Source organism: Limulus polyphemus, unplaced genomic scaffold, assembly GCF_000517525.1.
Source record: "Limulus polyphemus unplaced genomic scaffold, Limulus_polyphemus-2.1.2 Scaffold2201, whole genome shotgun sequence".
NCBI lineage: Eukaryota > Metazoa > Arthropoda > Merostomata > Xiphosura > Limulidae > Limulus > Limulus polyphemus.
The window spans coordinates 182880-208563 of record NW_013667811.1 but is presented as its reverse complement, the minus strand read 5'-3'; the positions used below and the strand labels follow the sequence as shown (position 1 = coordinate 208563).

Below are 25684 nucleotides of genomic sequence, written 5' to 3'. Positions count from 1 at the left end.
GAAGCGAGGCCAACTGGACTCTACTATATATATATATATGTGTGTGTATGTATGTATGTGTGTGTGTGCAGTTGTAGGTAAAATTATTTCCTGAAAGTGGAGCAAAATCGGTAAATTATATCTATGACTCTTTCAACTGAAATACATCCAAATAACTTCCAGGATGGTAAAGAACATTGTATTATGGTTAGAGTAATTCGGCATTCGTTACTAACGTGTAAATGTTTTCTCTCAAGTTCATTAAATGAAATCAATGCGATTTTACCCTAACGCATACGGATGTGTACTTACTTATGTGTATATTAAGGATAACATTTACTCTGCTGTACACCTACCCTTGTAGAAACGATCCTGATACATAGTCGGGCAGCTGTTTCCCTGGAGATAAAACAGATACAACATATAGAGGTTGAAAATTATAAAAACAAATCATGTTCTAAACTTTATATTACAATACTATTTAACGATTGTTTGTTGTTTTAAAGTTAAGCACAAAGCTACACAATGGGCTATCTGTTCTCTGCCCACCACGGGTATCGAAACTCGGTTTCTAGCGTTGTAAGTCCGCAGACATACCGCTGTGCCGCTGGGGGATACTATTTCGCATCAAACTGTTGTGGAGTTCACATAGAATCAGCGATTAGTAAAGCCAGCAGTTTAAGCATTTAACTACTCTGATTTTGCGAGGGCTGTAGTATTAGTATTAAAACTTAATATGATGAATAGTATTAATTTCTTTTGCCAAGTCATTGAGGGTCTCTTAAATTTTCATAAATTCAAATTCAATTGCTTATTGTATGTGATGATGTTACTTTGCTCTGTAGTCACGTCTTAGAGTTTAATCCTAAATATTGTAAGTGATGATGTTACTTTGCTCTGTAGTCACGTCTTAGAGTTTAATCCTAAATATTGTAAGTGATGATGTTACTTGCTCTATAGTCACGTCTTAGAGTTTAATCCTAAATATTGTATGTGATGATGTTACTTGCTCTGTAGTCACGTCTTAAGCCTACAAAACATGAGATTTCTTCCGACAAAAATGGTAACTGAAGGGCTACTCTAAAAATAAAAACATATCACTAAGCTTCCAGCTTGTGAATATATTGATGTTGGTTACAATAAAGTCAAGGAAGTTTGGGTAAGTCATGCTTGTCCTCATCTCAACAAAACAAATCATCTTAACAATTAGGTTTTAACACTTCTAGTTAGGTACAAAGATGATATCCTACTTAGTGACTGAGACTCCAATTGGTAAATTTGTAGCGCGTTTGTTGATTAGGAATGTTGATAATATCTTCCTTAGTGACTGACACCCGGTAACACAATGTGGGTTAGGAATGTTGATGATATCTTCCTTAGTGACTAACACCCGGTAACACAATGTGGGTTAGGAATGTTGATGATATCTTCCTTAGTGACTAACACCCGGTAACACAATGTGGGTTAGGAATGTTGATGATATCTTCCTTAGTGACTAACACCCGGTAACACAATGTGGATTAGGAATGTTGATGATATCTTCCTTAGTGACTAACACCCGGTAACACAATGTGGATTAGGAATGTTGATGATATCTTCCTTAGTGACTAACACCCGGTAACACAATGTGGGATAGGAATGCTTGATGATATCTTCCTTTGTGACTGACTCCCGGTAACACAATGTGGATTAGGAATATTGATGATATCTTCCTTAGTGACTAACACCCGGTAACACAATGTGGGTTAGGAATGTTTGTGATCTCTTGTTTAATGACTGAGACTCTTTAATCAATTGTACTGTTTAACAATCTTATCAACTAGCTACATGAAATACTATACATTTGGAGTTTAATGTATATTTTAGATATAGACTCGTATACGAGACTAAAACACTTGACGAATAAAGTCACCAATCGAAGGTTGATCATCCACTTCTAGAATGACAAGTTGAACATGTGAACTACTTCCATACGGGATATATTTATGCCATGTAACTTGTAAATTAAATTAACCATAACCTTTCCCTTTCGTGAAGTAAGAACCAGAAAAACTATGTTTATCATTCCAGGTTAGACCTGAACCAAACAATCAGTAAAACTTCATAAAATATTTCACAAACTCAATGACAGAACGAACAGAGAAAGCTGTGATATTTCAATTAGTAATTTTGTTTCTAGAGGAGGATGGCACTTTAAAATAAATTTACTTTGTAATTAATACCTAAAAAGTCCATTATCTCTTAGTAAAGTCTGTTACGATGTGAATTACCAAAATTGGTAGTCGTGTCAATGCAAAGTTACTTAATTACAGAGAGAAACACGAAAAGCTTAATCAAATACGACGTACAGTAAAACCTGCTTAATTGAATTGCATACCATACTAGCGACATACTAGTATAGTAAATATGCAAGTTTCTAGATGGTCTACTCTTCTAAACGTTCATGTTATATAGGGATATTCAAGAAAACATGTATACTGGAAAAATGCTTAACCTATTTTTCTTTCAAACTGAGACTAAAGAACGTGGGGTAAGGTATATTAACTGACAGTAAAGAAACAGTTGGAAACATATCAACTATCGGTTTCTCGCACGTTGTATAATCAAGAGTGAAGGTTTTCCCTCTAGTATAATGATTCTGAACCACACCTCTATTTACATCAGCTAACGTAAGGTGGAATAACATGATTTTGAAAAATTATATTTCAAACCAGGTTTTATGTTAGAATGAAATATTAAAGGTTTGCTTTTGATATTACATTGCATTTTGTGTAGTTCTGTGCTATTAAGACTAGTTTTTTTTAAAGAAAATATATTTCTAGTTTCTATCAATATCAACCTCAAAGGTTATGAAGTGAATTCTTAAGAAATCCTTCGAGTTTTACATTTTGTTGGTTACAATTATCCCAGTCGAAGGTTTGTTTAACAAAGTACATTATAAGTTAAATAAAAACGTCAAATTCTTCTACTAATAAAATAAAAATCAACCAAATACACAAAACTTATTATTAAAGCAGAATTAATTATCAGCAAAGTTTTCGTTAATGATTAGAATGATAGATAATTAAAGTATTCAAAAGTTTTTGTAAACAGTAACTCATTAGGTTTCTTTCAGTTTAAGTAATGTTTACTAATCACAAACAGTGGCATGAGGCCAACATATCTAGTTCGTAAGGAGACATTATAAAAGCATAAAAAGAACCTCATTAAGTGTTGTTCACGCTACAGATATTCAGTACACATCGCAAAGTTAAGCAAATTTATGTATCACTGAATTATCTTACTTGTTTCCTTCTGGAGTCAATATTTGTTCTCAAGACCCGATTGTTGACTGGCTGAGCAGGTCGATAGTTATCAGCTAGAGGTGCTTTTGGATTTTCATCGTCACCTTGTTTCATCTCTCTAAGGGCGTGCAACTGCAACAAGAAGCATATAGTTTTTGATCAGCTTAATTTAAACTTATAGTTTTACTACAAAATTCACTACAAGCTGTGGACTTTTTATTCTAACTGCGAATAGTTGGTTGTTTCTACGTTTTAAGTACTTGAATAAAGTTACGGAGAGTAGGACGAAACCATTTGAACATATCTTGCGATAGTTATCGTTTCTATATATATAAGCGAAACGACGTCTAATGAAGAAGGAAACTACTTTATTCATGAAAGAAAGAGCGACAGTTTCTGGATGAAATCACTAAGTTAGTGTTTCAAATGTATAGAAAACTCCATATATGTAGAGGGTAGAGTTTGTTATAACAATCCAATATTAAGAGTGAGGTTTGGTTGTTTTAGAGCAAAGCCACATTGGGATATCTGCTGTGTCCGCCGCGGCGAATCGTAAGTTGTAAGTTTGTAAGTCCGTAGATATACCGCTGTCCCATGGAAGGACAATAATAGTAATGGCTAAAATTAACCTAATCGATATTTAGGTATTTTGAATTAATTTCATTGTCAGTTTAAGTATAGGATGCCTGCTAACTTTTCATGAGGTGCGGAAAACATGCTAAAGGAACGGCTAGAAATGATTTTTGAATCCCCCCCATCCAGAAACTTGAAATCAATTTTAAATTTTTACTGAAATTCTGAATTAAACTGTACCTTCGGAATAAACACAGAAACAAGCACGAACAATCACGTTATATGGATATCGCGAAAGTGATAATGTGATATTTAACTCTGGAGAAACCACATGAACAGTCACGTTATATGGATATCGTGAAAGTGATAATGTTATATTTAACTCTGGAGAAACCACATGAATAGCCACGTTATATGGATATCGTGAAAGTGATAATGTTATATTTAACTCTGGAGAAACCACATGAATAGTCACGTTATATGGATATCGTGAAAGTGATATGTCATGTTTAACTCTGGAGAAACCTTGCACAGTTTCGTCTCGTATAAAGACGGTAAGGTAGTAGAAGTTTTCTGAAACTTCATCAGTCACTTTAGTTTCGTGATATTGCAAGTTATTTGGGTAAAATAGGGGTGATTATAACTTAACTTATAAACGTTGATCAGATAAGTTGACTGATTGGTGTAAGATGTAGGCTATTTCTAAATCATAAAACATGTAATTTATTTAAAACATACGGTACGTGTTGTAAACAATCTCCTCAAATACTAACCTGCGAGAAAAGAAAGTCTGGTCATTACAACCTGCGTGACACTTTCAAAAACGAGAGACTATCAATCGATATGAAGTTTATCCAATGGCACGAGGATCTGGTTTTATGAATCAAGTGTTAAATATTAGCTTCAGGGCTATCCCCCCCAAAAGTCTCCAAACAAATTTGGTGTAAATATGATACAGAAAAAAAATCGGGAATTAAAAATATTTGTCACGTGTTAATCTAAAATATTTTTTTTTTAGCAAACGTTAATTGTTTCTGAAACAAAAATAATACAATTGAATTTATTCTTGAAGTATCAGTTCAAAGTTATGTGTTCTATGAAGCCATACATCTTCGAAGACTATTTATTAGCTTAAACTTCAAATTACCTTCTTTTTATATACTACTTCCTATCAGTGGGGATTATAATACTATGCATAATAGTGAGGAATGTTTTTGTTTTTGTCTGTTACAACACTCATTGTAAACAACGGACAAAACGTTGGATAAAACTCACTAATTTTCTATGTTAATGCATAGGAAACTCCATATAAGCAGAGGACAGAGTTTATTATAGTAAAACGATTTTTGCAAGTCACATGACAACCACAGCTAATATAAAGAAAGGTGGAACTGTGTGTATCAGAAACTTGATATTGGCGTTTGGTAGATAGTGTGATGCTTCCGAAAATTGATTGGTTTTGTGATGGTTGTGTAACAACTATTTCCGACGCAAATTATTCATACACGCAGATCGCAAAGATTTATTCAGATGGGTGTATACTATAGACTTTCTTAAACGCGGATATCCCTTTTACTTAATGACATTGGAGAGCCAAGGAGAATGAATCAATTTAGAGTACTAAGACTAGCCAGAAAGAGACCTGTAACTAGTCTTACCACAGGCATGTTAAGCAAAGGGGGATTTCATGTAACGGGTGAAAAATCCATGAATAAAAATGCCAGAGGCAAAAGCCGTCCACCTGCCCTACACAACATAGTTAAGAAGAATCTCCATTTAGAAAAGTGTCACGAGTCTTGTTTACACAAGCTGCTTCCACTATAAATCCAGGAAAGGAAGCCAACTGCATGAACAGTAAGTATGCAAATAAGAAAGTACGTGGTGACACTCGACAAATATTATATATATATATTGCTATGACAACTCTAAGAAGTCGAGTACCATTTTGCTACTGGTCAAATGGTGAAAAATATTTTGAAAAGTGATACACCGTATGCCAGAAAACCTTTTAAAAGAGATTGATAATCATCACTTGATACTGTGTCAGGGGAGCGCATAGCTCTTTGCTTATTATCCGAGCAATGTTCTGGACTCCTTGCAAAACACTGCAATATCGGATTTGTGCGAAAACAAAGCTGACAGTTCACCAAGATATGGCTTCCAGTCATACCTCATGTTTAACCGTCGCATATCTCAAGTAGCTTTTGCATAAAACACCTGTTTCATGCAAAAATATACTGGTCAATTCGCTGAATGCAACGCATATGGATTTCTGTACTATAGGACTGTTGAAAACTACATAGATTATGGGAAGCAAACAGAGAAGAGTGATAATCTTTGGGCATGCGATCTTTACGATGGAGTCTTTCCTAATGGCAACTACGCTACAGGACTATTGTCAAGATCCACGGTCGTCAGGAAGTGCATAACCGGACGCAAATACATTAATTGTAAAGACATGTTGAGAGTAAAGAGACGGCGAGTGCAGATAGCCCTTGAATATCCAAACAAACAAACAATCTGTTATTAATGACCATGTAAACAATTAAGACCTGAACCTCCAATAAATTTATTATACAAACAGTTTAGTAAAATAAGTTCAGAAAACATATAGACACCATAAGTAAATTAACGTTAATAGAGTTGAAATGAACGGCGTCATGTGTACATTAATAATATATTTTCACTTATGGGGTTTAGGCTTTAAAGTAACGACTGATTAATAATATTACAAAATTGAGCAATAGATGGCAGCACAATAAATGATGTTACTTTTATTTTACACATTTTGTCTGTGAAGTAGAAAATCTGATACATACTAATTGTGCATAACATTATTTGGTGATATTTAGTAAAACTACTTTGAATTGGGATTAACTAAATTTTTTTTCACAAAGCACATAATATACAGTTTCATTTGGGTTAAAATTAATAAAACTAAGGTGCAGTTAGACTACACTTTTTGAATATATATATATATATATATAATATTCTTTTTGCTAGAAGTATGGAATTCAAGCCAAGCATACAAAAGCTTGAAGATATTTAGCATTAGGTTTACTAATTCTAGACATTAAACTATACTTTGCTGATGCACAGAATGATAGGCAAAAAGACCAAAAGATCGTCAAGCTTAAGTTACTACTGTTCAAATTAATATAGTGAAGCTATAATACACTTTTGAAAGTAGCTTATAGTGAAGCTACCAGCTGCCGAAAATGGTTAAGTAGTCAAGTACCAGCCGTTTAAAGTGGTTGGGTAATGAAGCTGCAAGCTATTGAAAGAAGTTAGGTAGTAAAACTCCAAACCATTAGAAGTAGTTTGTAGTGAAAATACTAGTCGCTGAAAGTAATTATATTAGGTTTTCAGGTCTACTTTTCATATACTCCCAATGTTAAGGCTTCTCCCAAACTTCGTTATTAATAATTATCATATGACCGTATTACAGTAAACCATTTTCCTTTGGAATAAATATACTCAAAGAAATCGATATAAAGATACTTTCTTTAAACGAAAACACGGAAGACGTACTAAGATAAAGAATTAATTGTTCTTTAACATTAATATGTCAGTACTTTTAGTTGAGGTAATGTTCTAAAATTAACCTCACTTCAAGTAAAACATGAATATGTCAGTACTTTTATTTGAGGTAATGTTCTAAAATTAACCTCACTTCAAGTAAACCATAAAAGTAAATTAATAAACAATCTTTCTCTGTTATAAAAGCTATAATCAATAAAAAGTAAAAGTTTGAATTTAACACGAAGCTAAAATTAATGGTTATATTTTGAATTCAGTGATTGATATAAGTATCGCATTTCAAAGACAGAGTATCCTAAGTTAATAAACTAAAGTATACGCCACCCAGTGGCACAGCGGTATGTCTGCGGACTTACAACGCTATAATTCGGGTTTCGATACCCGTGGTGGGCAGAGCACAGATAGCCCATTGTGTAGCTTTGTGCTTAATTATAATTATAAACAAACAAACTAAAGTATATGTAACATTAAGCACAAGCTAACTGACAGCAAAGGAACTAACGCTTCTTGCAGTGAAATGACATATCGTTCTGGAAAAATCCAGTGTATTTTTGCCTAACTAAACGGTGAATTAAACACCACTTTCCATGTGCCAGTAAAAACACAAATAGACTAACGTTTCCTTTGCCTACTTAGATTTCTCTCTATGCTAAATACGAAACCCGTTGAGAGTTCAAAATATATTTGCTAACCGAAAGCGATTTCGTAGTCTAAAGGAAATACTCTTATGCCACACTTGAGTGTTATTTGCATATTTATTGCAAGCGAAAGACGTTCCATCCGCAGAGATCGAATCCAGAATTTTTTGGGCCATCAAACTTACCGCGGAGCCTGGATACTGATTTAATCCTTTTGAAATCACATTTCTAAATTATTGGTTGTGTTTCACCGAGCGTCAAATCGAGTGTATTTTTGTATGCTCACACATGTATATCAGTGCACACGACAAAATTCAAAATTGAAAATTAGAAATCCAGTTACGTTTTTAAAATAACACAATTTCTAATTTAAACCAATAATACTACTCCCGGATTATATATATAATGTAATTATTGTTTTGTAAAAAAAAGTTTGATTTGAAAAATTTCCATATCATGAAAATTAGGCATTTTTTTTTGATAAAAGCCATGAGTGAAAATTATCCTACTAGTTAATAAATGATTTTTTTGGATGAATCAATATATAACTGTTTAATTGATCTTAAAAATTGTGCACAAACTACTAAGATATTATTTTATTTAACGTAGAATTAAAAAGTTAAATGTGTTAAATAATTAAATCCAACATTTATTAGTACACTATAAATATTTTAAGCAAGAGTCCTCCAGTCTCAAAATACAATAAATATGATTTTACTTAATAATTGTACAGTAAGGTTATTAAGTAAAATAATCAATATTGCATTTTCAGTTTCTATGTTTATTTAAAGTTAGGCACAAAGCTACGCAATGGGTTATCTGTGCTTTGCACATCATGGGTATCGAAAACAGGTTTCTAGCGTTGTAAGTCCGCAGACATGACGCTGTGCCACTGGGGGACTTAATTATTAAACATTTGTTGGATTTATTTGTTTAATACATCTGGGAGAAAACTTACACAAGTGTCGTCCTAACCTAACCTAACCTTAACCTAACCAAACCTTAACCAAACGTTAGAGTTTCCTAATAATAAAATACAATATTACAATGTTAGAAAATGTTTCACATTTTTCAGTATTCACATTATTCTCACATGGGAAACAGTGATTATCAATAATGTATACTACATGAAGTATTAATTAATTTTCAGAGTGAAAGGGTTGGAAACTTTACAATGATATTCGACTATGCTTACACATTTATAAGTTTTCTCTGGAAGGAGACATTTTTGTATTAGTGATTATTCAATACAAGGTCCATTTCTAAGTGTACGAATAATGATAAATACAGAGAGTACATGTGTAGCATACACACTCACACACTTATATGTGTGTATATTCATATAGCTCCTTCACTTAAGATGTGTGAAAATAATGTCGGACATTCAGAGCTTCGTGTGCACTTTACAATAATATATTCATATATTCAAAAACTTATTTACTTGTTTATAAAGAAATATAATTATTAATGTTAAATAATACGTGTTGCCTGTAACTTAACATATTTAAATTAGAAAGCTGTATTTGAATACATAATTTCCTTCCATCCTCCAATCTAATAAACGTGGTTTGGATAATTTGTCTTTTAATAATTAATCGAATGAAACATCATGACAATTTGAAATTGGTTTTAACTTTTAACATTTCCAAATACAAGATTCAAGCTAGAAGAGTGTATGTTAGCGTTTTTGTTTGTTTTGTTTTAATTTCACGCAAAGCTACACGAGGGCTATCTGCGCTAGCCGTCCCTAATTTAGCAGTGTAAGACTAGAGGGAAGGCAGCTAGTCATCACCACCCACCGCCAACTGTTGGGCTACTCTTTTACCAACGAATAGTGGGATTGACCGTCACTTATAACGCCCCCGCGGCTGAAAGGGCGAGCATGTTTGGTGTGACGGGGATTCGAACCCGCGACCCTCAGATTGCGAGTCGAGCGCCATAACCACCTGGCCATGCCGGGCCATTTTTAGCGTTTTAACAACACATTGTTTTAGGTCACTGTAGACGTGGCTCATCAGTTAATTGATTGTCGATATTCAAATCCTTTCACGCAAAGCTATCCTTCAAAAACGTTTAATTATGTGGTGTCAATAAAGTGAGAGAGTACAATCGCCCCCCCCCCCCCACAAGATTGATGGGCACATTTTGTAGTTTTAGGTTAAAACAACGAAACAGAAGAATTTATAATTCTATAGATTACAAAGTATGACAGTTTTTGAGGTATCATTAATATGATCAAACATTACGATATTACCAACGGGTCGTCGTCTTTCTCAGTATAGAAGGAATAGTGCGAGGCAGGTTGTAATGTTTAAAGGACTTAGTTGAAGCAATAGCCCCTTTATTCGTTTTCGTGATACATTCAGTTGAAAGATGGATAACACCAAAGTTAAGAGTACATTTTTTAAAGTTTATCAGATGCTCACTCAAGATGTATACTCAAAACACAGATTTGTGTTATGCAATTTGATCGTCCTATTCTTGACTGCTTTGTTAAAGCAATATACTGTACGTTTCCATTCTCTTTAATAGATATACTCCCAGAATAAAAACATCTTTATTGCAACTATTTTTTTTACAGATTTGACTAACATCCCTCCAAAAAAAAACTACACACGTACAAGTACAAACAAATAGGTGAATCGAGATTTAGATAGATAGATAAATAGTCAAATAGGGTGCGAATCAAGATATAAAAATATGCATTTTTTTCATATCGCTATTTCATTAAGATTTTTGACCAAATCTGTAACATACAAGTTATATATATATTTCAACCATCATCCGTAAAATCGACATATTACTTTTGGGAAAGAAAAACTATTTCATTTGTTACACGTAAGTGTATAAAAATCATGTTGAGTGATCAGTCGAATTAACATTATGAAGAATTATCTTTTGCATTACCTGTTGTTTGGTGATATATATTGGTTTGTTCATGATAATCCACGTAATTGTCTCGTAACATCCAGGAAGTGTTGTTGAGCCTTCGTAGGTTATGTAGAAGTCTGTATCAGGAAGAAGATCACGGACGGACAGATGATCGATGCGAGCCTTCTGTCCTAAGAAGATTAACAGATAATGTTCTATTACATTATTCATTTGAAAGTAGTTTCGGTAAGAGTAGTAAGTAAAGCATTTGACGTAAATGTTTAATACAAGATTATTTTCCATCGTTAGTTGAATATAATGTTTATAATAATTGTGAGAAATTATTGGGATTACGGCCAAAAATGTCGATAGAAATGTCGGCATATCAGTATGTATCTGTTATATTATATTATCTATGTAGGAAAATTGCTTTCACCAAAATTAGTTCAAATATTATAAAGAACATACTGTGGGCTGGGCGAGTCTCAGGAAATAGCCTGCCGGAATATGTGTCCGAATATTATGGTTTGAATCCTACTACCGGAAAAAAATAAAATAAAAAAATTCGTGCTCCGCACTTTGGCACCGTAGGTGAGTTATCGGAGAGACAGACAAACTCGCTATTCAGTTAGAATAATACAAGATACTGGAATACGAGTTCAGAATTAGGGACGGCTGTGCGCAGATAGCCATTGTCTAGCTATGCAAGAATATTTGAAGTATATGAACCGACATTACATTATATAATTTTACGTTTTACGCGTTACAACACTCATTGTAAAGAACTGATAATCAACTGAAACAACTCATTCTTTTATGTAAATTACATAGAAGACTTGAATAGCAATTAATGGGATTAATTTCAATATTCATGTTAATTTCTTACATTTCTTGTGTGACCCATAAGTTATTAATAACCTTGTAAGCCACAAATTAATGGAACCACAAATATGCCAGGTTTTGTGACAGTCGGTCTAGCAGTTTGCCATTTGTAAGTGGACAAACAGAAGTTTTTCATATAATGGTTTAGAAAAATCAAACAACGCATATACAACCTTTACAAATGATCATTTTTCACGTATCTACCACAGTTATAATAAAATATAATATTTTCAGTCTTTCTCTTGCAACCTCAACCTACACGTTAAACTGACTGTTCAGTACATGTTTTGAAGTTCAATATACATATATATATATATATATATATATTAGTTTGGAAAAAGAGAACTGTGTCATATATCCACCAAATCCACGAAATGTAACATTCGAAAGTTAAAGCTGATTCATATTACATAATCAACAAGTCCGTAAGAATAGCATTTTGTTATTCAAAATATACGTATAGTAAAGAAGGGATAAGTCATATCATCGATTATTTGAACTAACTGTTTGCGCACGTTCCAGTTATAACATAACGATTTTGTTCAAAACTACTTACTTCTTGTATGGGGCAATGAAAGGAAAAAAAAAGTTTGTTTGATTAATGCACTGAAGTTTTAAGAATTTACCCAAATTGCTTGTGAACACGCTCGTGAAGTATGGCTAGTCATAAATTGAAGCTGACAAATTCAGCATCTTTCAATGGCTAAAACATCTCAAAGACTTATCAAATAAACTATTTATCGAGATGTTTAGAAAAATAGTTTATTTTTGTACTAAACGTTTTAAAGCTCTAAGCAAAAATGGAAGAAATGTTCTACTTAAAACTATTTGTTATTATTCCTACATGAGAAAATGACACAATTGTAACACAAGGTAGATTAGATGTGGGAGAACGTCTGTAGAAGCATGAAAACAACAACCAAAAATACGCAACTTGTTTCTTCTCTATAAAATCCACTTCATGAACTGTATGTACAAAGATAAATTAAGATACACGAAAATCGATATAATGAAACTTGCAAATGACAAGAAGAATTTTAATTAATTGTGCCTAATTGCGTAAGACTTTTATTCATCAATGAAAATCATTGTGTTCGAAGTGACCTGAAAGAACTAAACACGTTAATCAAGTTGTTTGTGTTAGTACTGTCAAATGTCAAGTGCGATTAACGTTTTAAGAATAACTGTGAGTAATTTATTTAAGTAGATAACGTCATAAATATAAATAATTAACAATTATTAGTCGCGGTATAATGGCTCATAGCTCTGTCATCTCTTGACCGATTTCAGATCTAATTACAGGTTTGGACTCAGGGGGTCAAACACTTTTGATTGATGTATTTATAGATTAATTTATTCTAATCTTGCCTAAAAGAGTTTCAGGTGCTGCGGCTATTGAGGATTCCCTCTTGTTTTAACTCTAAAGAGTTTTTGGTATATGTTTCTAAGATCAGAGTATTATTTAGATATCACTTCTGAATAAGTTATCATCAAATCAGACTACATACACGGATCAGAACTAATCTATTAGGATTAATTACTGTCGATAGTTCAATACACTGACTACATACACGGATCAGAACTAATCCTTTACAGATTAATTAATGTCGATAGTTCAATACACTGACTACATACACGGATCAGAACTAATCCTTTACGGATTAATTAATGTCGATAGTTCAATGCACTGACTACATACACGGATCAGAACTAATACTAATACTAAAAGTATGCAATGACATAAAACAAAAATATACATAAAATAAGAAAGGACTAATTGTTCAGTTGGGTACGGTCTCTACTATGTGTGCATCAGTTCGTGTTTTTAACTAGTTTTAACATAGACACAGTAATATAAACACTATATCTAATACGGTGTTTTCGGTACTTATATTTATGGTAAAGCTACTAAGACTATCTGCCATCATCCATGATTTTGAAATACTGACTGGGCTGAAGACAACCAGTAAGCAACACCCAATCATCCACCATTCGAGATGAAATATTGACTATCATTCTTATAACGAACCAATAGCTTAAAGTGTGGAAAATAATTTGTGGTAAAGACGGAGTCGAACCCAAAATCCAGAGCTATTTCACAGAGAAAACCCACGCCTCTTAATATGATACAATGTGCGTTGTACAACCAATACTTTTTCAAAAGCTACCTGTCCTTCCACGTTAATATTTATATATTTATTCACATATGTGACTTACAGTTTTAAAAGTTTAAAGCAAAGAAAACAAATATTAAAACTCAATGCAAGAAAATAACAAAAACACTTATTAAGGTTATGAGTTTCATTAAAGATCAGAAAAAAATAACATTTAATTCTACGAAATTTCGCGAGTTAATTTAGTAGCACGAGACATGTTAAAGCTGCTAAGATGCTAAAAGTTAAATAGAATGAATTAGAGAAAATTACGAGAAAATTAATTTTCTTGTAAATTTCTAGAATATTTAAATCAGAAATAAAGTTAATTTCCTTCATACATAAAATTAGCGCATCACAACTTCTATGTCAGTGACATCTAGTATGCTTAAACTCTAAAAGAAACAATGAAATTGAAACTATTTTATCAGTAATTGTAAGAGAAAACAATATTCCAACGAGTGACGAAAAAAAACGAGGTCGAATATGAGCTGTAGATCATTGTTAAGAAGTAAAACAGTGATTTTCTGTATTTTTTTCTTTTCTTTAATAAAAGAAATTAGTTTGGTATAGCTGAGGAACCTCACATTTCTTTCACATTGTTTAGCACCATTTTGGAACCAAGTGTTCCAATAAAACATTTAACATGTGCTTTGTGATGCAAGAATAATTACAGTTTTGATATTGTTTTATACTAGCACAATATATACATATATGAAACACATGCGAGTGTGGTATTCAGATACACCGATGCCAGAGAGATAAGTCTATACTAAGCGCAAAACGCAGGTTTAGAACTATTATTCAGATAATAAGTCGAACTTGGACAGCAAAGGCAATTTAATAAATTAGTACAATCTTTACTCAAAACACGGTGAGTATGGTGAAACAGATTACTAGCTATATTCTAGTCTGTACGAATACCATTTGGCTGTTGGATTAGATGGCAGAAGAAAAAAAAAAGCGACAAAACGAAATGACAGTAGAAAAACAACAGACAAAAGAACAAACCAGGGAAATAACCCAATTTTATAGTCAGACGGAAGCCTTTGTGTGGTATCCCATAAATCGTTTGGTTACGTACTTTAAAACCACCATTTTTTAGACTTTTCTAAATCATTTCAAACCATTTTGCACATGTTCTTGTATCACCTTTTTGAATAGTCAAATTTCCAAAGAGAAAGATGTACATGTTAGGTTGGGAGTTAAGTTGCAACATGTAATTTTTGCATGTGTAAAAGGATTAGAACATGTTTACGGACATGTGACGACTGTTCCAAAAGGATGAGGTTAGCTACATGGAAATATAGAAAAAATATCTGAATATACTTGAATAAAGATATATTCTGTACTCGTTGCAGAGAAGTAAAATTAGCAGTTATTTTAGATACGACAGGAGCAAACAAAGCAAAGTACAATAGCTTAATGTGATTCTAGTTAATGGTTTCAAGGGGAAAACAATTATAAGTAATATTGATATATCCTAGATACAGTGCTCTTTGAACTGAAAGAAAAAGGAAAAAACGTACTGTATTTTTCGGAATATAAGACGCACCGGTGTATAAGACACACCCTTTGTTTGGGGGGAAAAAAGCTACAGTAGCATTTGAAAGATTTTTATTGAACAAAAATTCAATTTGATACTTTAAAAATTAGTATATATTGTTCTAAACACAAACGAGATCAAAACATCAAAATAAGAAATACAGTAAATCAAAAAACGGGTTTACTGTTATTTAGTTTGGTTCAAAACCTACAAAATCTTCATTGCTTTCACTGTAATTTATTTTTTTAATATTTAGGGAGCATTATAAATAGTTATGTTTTTAAAAGAAAAAAAAAACTACTATTGAACTAAACTATGCATGCCTATCTAAATATATTTACACGTGGCTTGTATATATCGTATATATAAATATATGTATTATTCACACCTTCAGTGTATAGGACGCAAGCAGATTTTGACTTCAAATTTTGGGGTAAAAAAGTGCATCTTATACACCGAAAAATACGGTACATAATTTTCTTTTTTACACATGATGTACTTCTCAAGTCAGGATCTTGGTGAAGTACCACTACTCTTATTTGTTTACTTGACGATTTTAAATGGGCACAGATTAAATGTCGTATTATCTTCTTGTTGGGTTTAATTAAAGTCTTAAAACAACATTTCATAGTACTGTAACTATGATCTATATGTTTGGTTTTCCTCTCTCACATATAACACTAGATCTACTAATATCCTGAAAGGTTATTAGATACTTCAAACGAAATTTCCGAAAATTAATAACTTTAATGGCATATTTCAATGTTGAAGTTATCCACAAGAGGAACTCTAGTATAGTTTGTAGCTTGAAATAGATTACTGAGCGGAAGTTCACAAATGCTATCCCTGAGGGGAAAGGTCAATAGACCTTCAGTGGTTCTTTAAAAATGAATAAGTAGACCGCCAAAAAAAAAAGCATTTGGTATGCTCAGTACATTGGGAGATTCCTTTTAAAAACTTAGTATATTCACATATTTTCACATATGTATGACGTGAAATCATAACTTACGTTTAAACCAACTTAATTGCCATATTAAACCAACAAAACTGTGAAGCATGACTTGGATTCGCTTATTTCTGTGGCAAAATTAAGAATAGACTAGGCTTCATGTTTCTTTATTGTCGAAAGTCTCATTTTTGTTGATGAGACAAAAAACAATAACATTATCAAATAACAGCTTGTTCGATGAAGATTTCGGAGGAATAGATTAGCTGTATTAATGCTATGTATTTTTAAATACCCATATAAATATATAGATTACTTGTGGTGAGTTATAGACAACCAAAATATTACACTGGCAAACTTATACGATACCCATATAAATATATATAGATTACTTGTGGTGTGTAATAGACAATAATATTATATATAATACCCATATAAATTTATATATTGCGGTAAGTAACAGTCAACCAAAATACCATACTGGCATTTGAGTTTAGATTCAGGTGATCTGATTAGTTTCAAACTTATACAATAAACATATACAAGTTACTTGTGGTGTGTAATAGACAACCAAAATACTACAATGGCATGTGAGTTTAGATTCAAGTGATCTGATTAATTTTCAACTTAATTTTGATATGCGATATATATACATATCCTCAAGATTACAATGATAATAACCAAAACAGATGTTATTCTGCTTAAAATATTTCAATCTTATTAACTATAAGTATTGTGTATTCCGCTAATTTCCACAATGACGATAAACAAAATCATTTGTGCGACTTTTGTAACTGTTTTACCTCTAGGGCATTTATTTCCCAATATTTTAATGAGTACAAAATATTCTTTGTGTAATTATCATTAATATACTAATTTTTGCATGCTGCGCAACAGTGTATCAAATTTATGCAAGTAATAGATTATAGTGACTGATCACTTATTGGCATTAACAGCCAGTAACACACACACACACACACACACACACTCATATATATATATATTCCGCCAAATGTGAGAAGAATTACGTTATTCACGAGTTCTTGTGAATAGACAGAATGGGGTAAAATCCCTATCTCTATGTATCATATTAAAACAGGATATTGGTGACCATGGTCTTCCACAGATCTCTCTATGTACCATATCCAAACAGGATATAGGTGGCCATGGTCTTCCACAGATTTCTCTATGTACCATATCTAAACTAGACGTTGGTGACCATGGTCTTCCACAGATCTCTCTATGTACCATATCCAAACAGGATATTGGTGACTCATGGTTTTCCAAAGATATCTCTATGTACCATATCCAAACAGGATTTTGGTGACCATGGTCTTCCACAGATCTCTCTATGTATCATATCCAAACAGAATATTGGTGACCATGGTCTTCCACAGATCTCTCTATGTACCATATCCAAACAGGATATTGGTGACCATGGTTTTCCAAAGATATCTCTATGTAACATATCCAAACATGATATTGGTGACCATGGTCTTCCATAGATCTCTCTATGTACCATATCCAAACTGGACGTTGGTGACCACGGTCTTCCATGGATCTCTCTATGTATCATATGCAAACTGGACGTTGGAGACCATGGTCTTCCACAGATCTCTCTACGTACGATATCCAAACAGAACGTTGGTAACCATTGTCTTCCACAGACCTCTCTATGTACCATATCCAAACTAGACGTTGGTGACCATAGTCTTTCACAGATCTCTCTATGTAACATATCCAAACAGAATATTGGTGACCATGGTTCCACAGATCTATCTACGTACCATATCCAAACAGATTGTTGGTAACCATGGTCTTCCTCAAACCTCTCTATGTACCATATGCAAATTGGACATTGGTGGCAATGGTCTTCCACAGATCTCTCTATGTACCATACCCAAACAGGACATTGTGACCATGGTCTTCCACATATATCTTCTTCTTGAAGTTCAAATAATTTTCCATATCGATACATTAATTCATTTAGGTAGACTCTTGACATCAGTCAACCTCTGTCTTCAACGAACTTTCCTTCCTTTAATCTTTTTAGTTACGATCAGACTTTTTAATTCTTCTTTCCTCATAACGTGTCTTTTCCTGCTGCTAGTCAGTAGTCTCCTCCTGCAAACTGCTTTTGACAAAATATCTTCATTTGAAATGTTACCTGTCCAACACATCTCCAAGATGAGCCTTAAGAACCACGACTCCTTTCCTTCACTTCTCTTTTACACACTGGCGATATTCTTATATTTACGTGAGAATTGGTATAGCATAACAATCCAAAACTATTAACATATGCTAATTATTACTCTATTTACTAATTTTTGCTTGTTTATTTGTTGAATTTTCCCCAAAGCTAGTTGAGGACTATCTGCGCTTACCATCCCCAATTTTGAAGTGATAGACTAGAGGGAAGACAGATAGTCAAAACCTTGCCTCGCCAAATGGTGGGATGCTCTAATCGAATAGTGGGATTTGACATCACTGTAATAACGCACCAACAGCTCCGAAATGTGGAGAGCAATTTGTAATGGTGGTTACGAGACGCAAACCACGGATCTACAGTCCGGTGCGCTAAATAATAGTCCGTGCTTGGCCAATTCACTTATATCATTTCCTAATCTTTTTTACGAAATATCAATCTCCATTATTTTACATAATCCTAAAAAATATTTCTTATTCCAATTTGTTATTTTACATAATCTATTTTATGAACTACATTAGAATAAAGAAGTTTTCTCTTATACTAAGATATTGCATACATCGCTCAAAAAACATGAACATAATATTTATGTTTCTTTGAGTTTCTCTGATTTATGAGAACTCACGAGAGCAAACAGGATAATTTCTATCGTAAATGTATATAATAAAAATCATTTTGTAAATGTATAATGATTTAGGGATGACAGTGCCAAAAAGAATGTAAAAATATTATAGGGATGATACATTTTTTATACAGATCATCCCTACGAGACTTTCAATATTACATTTTAATGTTATTCTGTAAAATACATACTTGACTTTAATATTATTGCAGTTGGAAGTTATATATTCTTGACTGTTGGTATGCAGTTTGTTTATCATAATATTATGGTCACTATCAAGATAGGTGTCAATGTAGTGTAACTAAGAGCCTAGGACTTACGTACAAGGAAAACCAAGTTGAGTGAAAACATATATTGATTATTACGCACTATTACAGACTCTCGCTACGAGGTCGACCGAATTGACCGACCCCGTAACCATTTTGTACTCGTGCATTTTACATTCACCCTGTACTTAAGCTTTTTAAAGGAACACCAGGTGTATGTAGAAAGCTAACTTCAAGGGTAATTATAACATCGTTTACACTAGAATTATGATATTCTGTAATTACTTCTAGTTATTACGACTAAGTAATGATACCAACCACTGCCCAGAAAGACAGAGTGGATTTAGGTTTAAACTAACGATAGTGATAAAGTAGTTGTGGAGTTATTTCAACTGAAACAACAAGAAGAAAGATGAACAATTTGGTGAGTTGGTTACTTTCTGGTTTGGAATCTAAGGTGATGGTTTCTTGCCTTGCTTTTAGGCTTGTTGGGTAGAGAAACAAATGAAAGTGAGTGGTAATCATCTTTTAAAGTAAAACTCTGTCTTCGTTGATTTTTAGCGTGTATATGTGTATTATACCGATTGAGTACCATGGCCGTCCCTACATATAGAGGCTACCGACTCTATGATATGTCGATTTCAAAATCAATACCATTTTCATTGTTTTCTAAATATAAACTAACGATAAAATTAAGCATACCAGAATGAAGAATTAATTTTTACCTTTATGGACCAAAGAAAAATTCTAATGTGAGTTTAATTGCCGGAATCTATTGTTGCGATTCATTAAAATGTGGCATTCCGTTTTATTCATCTATTCCGCTTAAAAGGCAGAAAACGACTTTTCGTGAAGGTCGTGTAAAATTTCGTTTGAGTAGAAACACGTCAGCTTAATGGAACAACAATTAGTCAGTAATTTAAAGAGACTGTTGGAATAATGGGAGCCAGCTATCTACGAAATAAATGAGCTAACTAAAGCCATAGCAGATATCAGCGGAGGAACATAAATTCGAACCTACTTCAATATAGACTGAGATTCAGTGGAAAAGGTGCCTTGCTAAACAACAAATTATTTTTAAAATGTTACAAAAGAGCTGAACGTTTCATGTAGATCAACATCAAAACACATTATCCCGTGATGGAGATAAAAAAGAAAATAAATGTTTATAAAGCATCGCAGAAGAAGAAAAATATATATAATAAACACCTCAACTCTGTACTCTTTCATTAACCTCCGCATTTCTATTGTATTGTTAATATTAACGGACACAGTGTCTGATTATTGTCCTACCTATTAGGGGTAATAGCGCATTTTTTCTTGAAATCATAAAACTAGCTTTTAAATTAGTCTAGGGGGAGTGAACAAACTCTACACCAATGAAATTCACGCAAACATTAATCCAATTTCGTGCGTGTGATTGATTAGGTAGGCGACTTAATCTAATTACCTATATAGAAAATTCTAACGATAATCAGCTTTATAAAAGTATGCTGTGGGAGTAATACATGAAGTTTTTTTCTCCCATTGAAATATTCGAAGCACGTTGACCAAACACTAGGTTAATGACTGTTTAAGGTGCCTCTGTTGTCAAGGGAAGAATCACTAGCGTACTGGCACAAAGATTCTGAGGTTCGTAAAAATATCGTTAAATGAAAAACAAAATAAAAACAAAAACTAGGATACTACACCCAAATAATTTAATATATCGTTAAAGTACGTCTATACCTTAGGGTTTTAAAAGGAATTCACCTAAAAAAATCACTTCGTTCATTTGTAAATAATTTAATACCTATATTGTGAAAATACGTCTATTTCCTCGGGTTTTAAAAGATATTCCACTAACAACAACAACAAAAATTTCGTTCATTTGTAAATAATTTAATATGTTGTTAAACTACGTCTGTTCCTTAGGGTTTTAAAAGGTATTCCACTATATAAAAAAAAAAAACACTTCGTTTATTTGTATATTTCAGAATTTTGGTCTGCAAATTTTGAAGTCGCGGACTAGAGGGAAAGCAATTTGTCAACAATATTCACTTGTAGTGTTCTTGTGTGGCCGATTTGTGGGTTTTGACTGTCATTCTTGTAGCGCACCAACTATGCGAGACGTGTTTTATGTGGAAGCGAGACTCGAATTTTCAGTCCTCGGATTCACAGCACGCTCAAGCTAACCACAAGGCCATGCCTGGTCCATTTAATAACTAAATGAAACAGTGTGTAAAAACTACATCTCTGTACCTTTCGTGATATTTTAAGACAAATCCAAAACCAACACCGAACTTCAAGTTACAATGTGAGAATAACGCCGCGTTGGACTAACAGATATTTTAGCATTTTCTATTTCCAATTTAGCAAGATTTATAGAAGTAACACAGTTATTAGTAATCTTATTGTGGAAGTTAATTAAGTCATTGATGTATTTGTCAGTAACCTTGGTCAATGCAAGCTAACTGTCCCCCGGTGGGATAGTGATAAGTATGAGGACTTACAACGCTAAAACCCGGAGTTCGATTCTCGCGGTGGACACAGCAGATAGCCCAATGTGGCTTTGCTCTAAAGCAAAAAATGAACAAGATAGCTCTGGAACGAAAAAAAAATAAACTAAGCAAATAATATACCAAGTCTTATACGTTGCAGTCTGACTATGATAATGCTATATCATAAAACTAATCATTCGGAAACAAACGCTTATATTGATTAAAATACATTAATTCAGAAGTTGAATATCCTAGGTTTCGTCGATGTCTTTTCCCTAATAATATCTCCCGAAGTTAGGTCAGCTTACAATATTTAGATTAATTTCAAATCTATATACTATATAAACCATGCAGAATAATGTTCGTTAGTGTCAACATATTATACATATACAAATATCATACATTACAGCCAATAATATCAATGAAACGACCTTTCAAGAAAGAATGGAATGTTACTTTACTTACAAAAAAAATCTTATTGTACTACGTATACTATCACTAATATTTGTAAATTAAATCAGTCAATAAATCTGAATTTAAGTACAGGTTCACAAAATAACTTTCATAAAGATAACACAGGAATTACATTAATTTTAGCATCTACGAAGAGGAATTGCAAAAAAAAAACACAGCATAACTATGTGTGTATGTATATTTTGAGGTAATATCGTGCTTTTCTAGCTGTTCCAGAAGCTATTGGACAGTAGTCTATAGAGATTTTCAAATCAAACAAATATGTATCAGTTATGTGGGCAGGTACGAACTTTTGGGTGGGCGGGCAGTGGTCCGGCTAGGCCCACCCGTGGCTACGTCAGTGTATTTATAACCATGTTTATTAATTCAGTAATAAGCAATAAAATAATTTCGTAAACTCATCGATCTTCTTCCCGATGCACAACCTAAGGCGACACAGAACTTGATATATGTAACAGTTTGATGTGTTTGTAGGGAAATGTTCTATTATTTTTATTAACTCAGCCTCAGTTACAATAATGTTCTTTTTTTATGGGATACATAAGATATGCCGTACGTAGCAGCACGTGAAAAATATTAGATCAGATTGATCAATGACAACCGTTTCGTATGTTTGGTTGAATTATCTTGAACTACTCATGAACCGTGGTCATTTTGAGTTTTATATTTTATGCTATTTTTTTTTTCAATAGTCTTAGAGTCTTTTAGAAAATTAATTATTTCTAAATTTAGAGTTCCCTCTCCTGTTGACTCAGTGGTAAGGTTGAGAACTTAAAACGCTAAAAGTCAGAGACTGATACCAGAGGTGGGGAAAGCATAAATAGTCCATTGAGCTGCTTAGCGCTTTTAAACACACACACACATATACTGAATTTAGATTTCATTAAATGATTTTACGAATAAACACACATATGCTGAATTTAGATTTCATTAAATAATTTTACGAATAAATATTTAATGCTTTACCGATAAAAGTCTTCGGCACCTCAGCGATAAATCTGAGGATTTATAACGCCAAAAATCGGGTTTCGACACTCGTGATGTGCGCGCGCAGATATCCCAATATGTAGCTTCGTTCTTGATAACAACAAATCAGATAAACTACCAATAAAAACAAGAGATTTTCTGCCTCTTGCTATTTAACTGTCTTTAATGGATGTAATCAGTTTACTTTCTGATTTATTCCTCTGTAAAGTTTACCCACGCCCTACTTTTTACACTCTTCCTAGAGTAGTACTTTTAAAGTAAACATTTCAAATTATATAATGCTGTTCATATCAGTATATGATTTAATCAGACATATATCTTATTACTCCGCATCAGAATGATGTAGCTGAGACTAGAAATGTAAATGGTTAATTTTCCCTTCATGGCTCGAGTGTTCTTGAATATTAAATATCTTTGTCCATTATAATTATTGTGATCCCCGGGGGGGATAGCGATAATGTTACGGACATACAACGCTAAAATCCGGGGATGGACACAGCAGATAGCTCAATGTGTCTTTGCTCTAAAACAAACAATAATTAATGCAATATTAAAAACATACATGTTCTTGTGACAAAAAAAATAATAATAATAAAATTAATAAAATGAGGCATCTTCATTTTATTCTCCTGAAGAGGGTGGAATTATTTCCACCGAAACATGTAGAGTTTCTTCTTAAACTTTACAAATCAATTATTGTGCAAGTAAAAAACGTTGATGTCTCGTTATTTAAAACAATAATTATTGCATACATAAAATTTAACAGAGAGATGCAAGCTCAACATCTGTATAGATTTATACATGGAAATCAAATCCAATTGTCTGTTCTTCTAAGAACACAATTCCTTACCAGCTTCGATCTATGCTTTACAACAAACGATACATTTTTAAAATGATCAACAGAAGAGAATGGTAAGAGCTTTTCCAATTATATGAAGTGCACCAAGAATAATAAATCCTTAATCTTTAAGGTAAAGAAAAATGACTCGACCAAAAATCGCTTTAACGTTACAGCAGGACTCTAAAGAGAGTCTCACTTAACCATTAGAATGTTTTTAGTTGCGTTTGGTACTTTCTAGACAGCCCCTAATTGTATTTGAGGATCTTCACGTAATTACTGGACAAAACAACTTGTGTCTGGCGTATTTGTAAACTTTTTTGCCTTTACATCTTTCCAGACTACTCCCTTTATTCCAATCTGTTTCCTAATTAAAATTTGTATTAGATCACAGACTTTACGTCTCATTTCAAAATATACTTAGAACTTTCAACTTTTCATTTAAAAAGCATACAAACTTGCAAGAAGAGCTTAGCACAAAAAAAAAAAAACTTCTCTTCCGTTTGCACGGAAGTGTGTACCGTCAGTGAATCTTTCTGAAATATTTGGTTTAACCAAACTTTGCACGGAAGTGTTTATCACCAGTGAATTTTTCTGAAATATTTGGTTTATCCAAACTTTGTACGGAAGTGTTTATCAATCAGTGAATTTTTCTGAAATATTTGGTTTAATCAAACTTTGCACAGAAGTGTGTACCGTCAGTGAATCTTTCTGAAATATTTGGTTTAACCAAACTTTGCACGGAAGTATTTATCATCAGTGAATTTTTCTGAAATATTTGGTTTAACCAAACTCTATGTTAAAATAATGATTTTGATTCCCTCTTCTTAAATCGTAATTAGTCTTCAAAGAGCACGAACAACATAATTTTAAGGAAAATTTCACAAATTGCAATGGAAACTTTTATGAACGACATTTGCCTGTCAGGTAGAAGATGGTGTTTTGAGCTGCTAGAACATGTTTTGATTGGTCTTATTTAGAGCAGTCTCATAAACTTTAACCTAAACATGAACTTTACAAAGTATTTGTTAAACTGAGCGTGGAAAAATAAATACTAAAGCAAATAATATATTAAAAGTATTATACTTTTTTCCTCCCAATGGCAGGTCTGAAGGCTTACAACCCTAAAACCCGATTTTCGATACTCGTGATGAGCGCAGCACAGATAGCTCATTTTATAGCTTTGTGCTTAATAACGAACAAACAAAATGAATATAAATTTATTAATAAATATATACGTGTGTTTTTGTGTACTTGAACAAACAGTAACTTGGAATGAAGCTGTATTCCAAATACTTTTTAAGACTCAACCAAAACAGCTTAGTATGTTTTATATTACTGAATAAAATACAATCGATACGTGTATGTTTTATATTACTGAATAAAATACAATCGATAC

The 25684-nt window shown here is 32.9% G+C and overlaps 1 protein-coding gene across 1 annotated transcript in view; it reads right to left on the bottom strand.

Annotated features, from left to right (window-relative positions):
* Nucleotides 1-335: 335 nt before the first annotated feature.
* The window catches only part of LOC106466238 (carbonic anhydrase-related protein 10-like), a gene marked incomplete at its 3' end in the record, with an annotated part of 72044 nt that continues 46695 nt past the window's right edge, over nt 336-25684 (bottom strand). The window contains exons 6-8 of the mRNA XM_013926489.2: nt 10922-11076; nt 3264-3395; nt 336-378 (exon numbers count right to left, since the gene is read on the bottom strand). Coding sequence (XP_013781943.2) covers nt 336-378; nt 3264-3395; nt 10922-11076 — 330 coding nt within the window. The remainder of the gene's footprint in view (nt 379-3263; nt 3396-10921; nt 11077-25684) is intronic.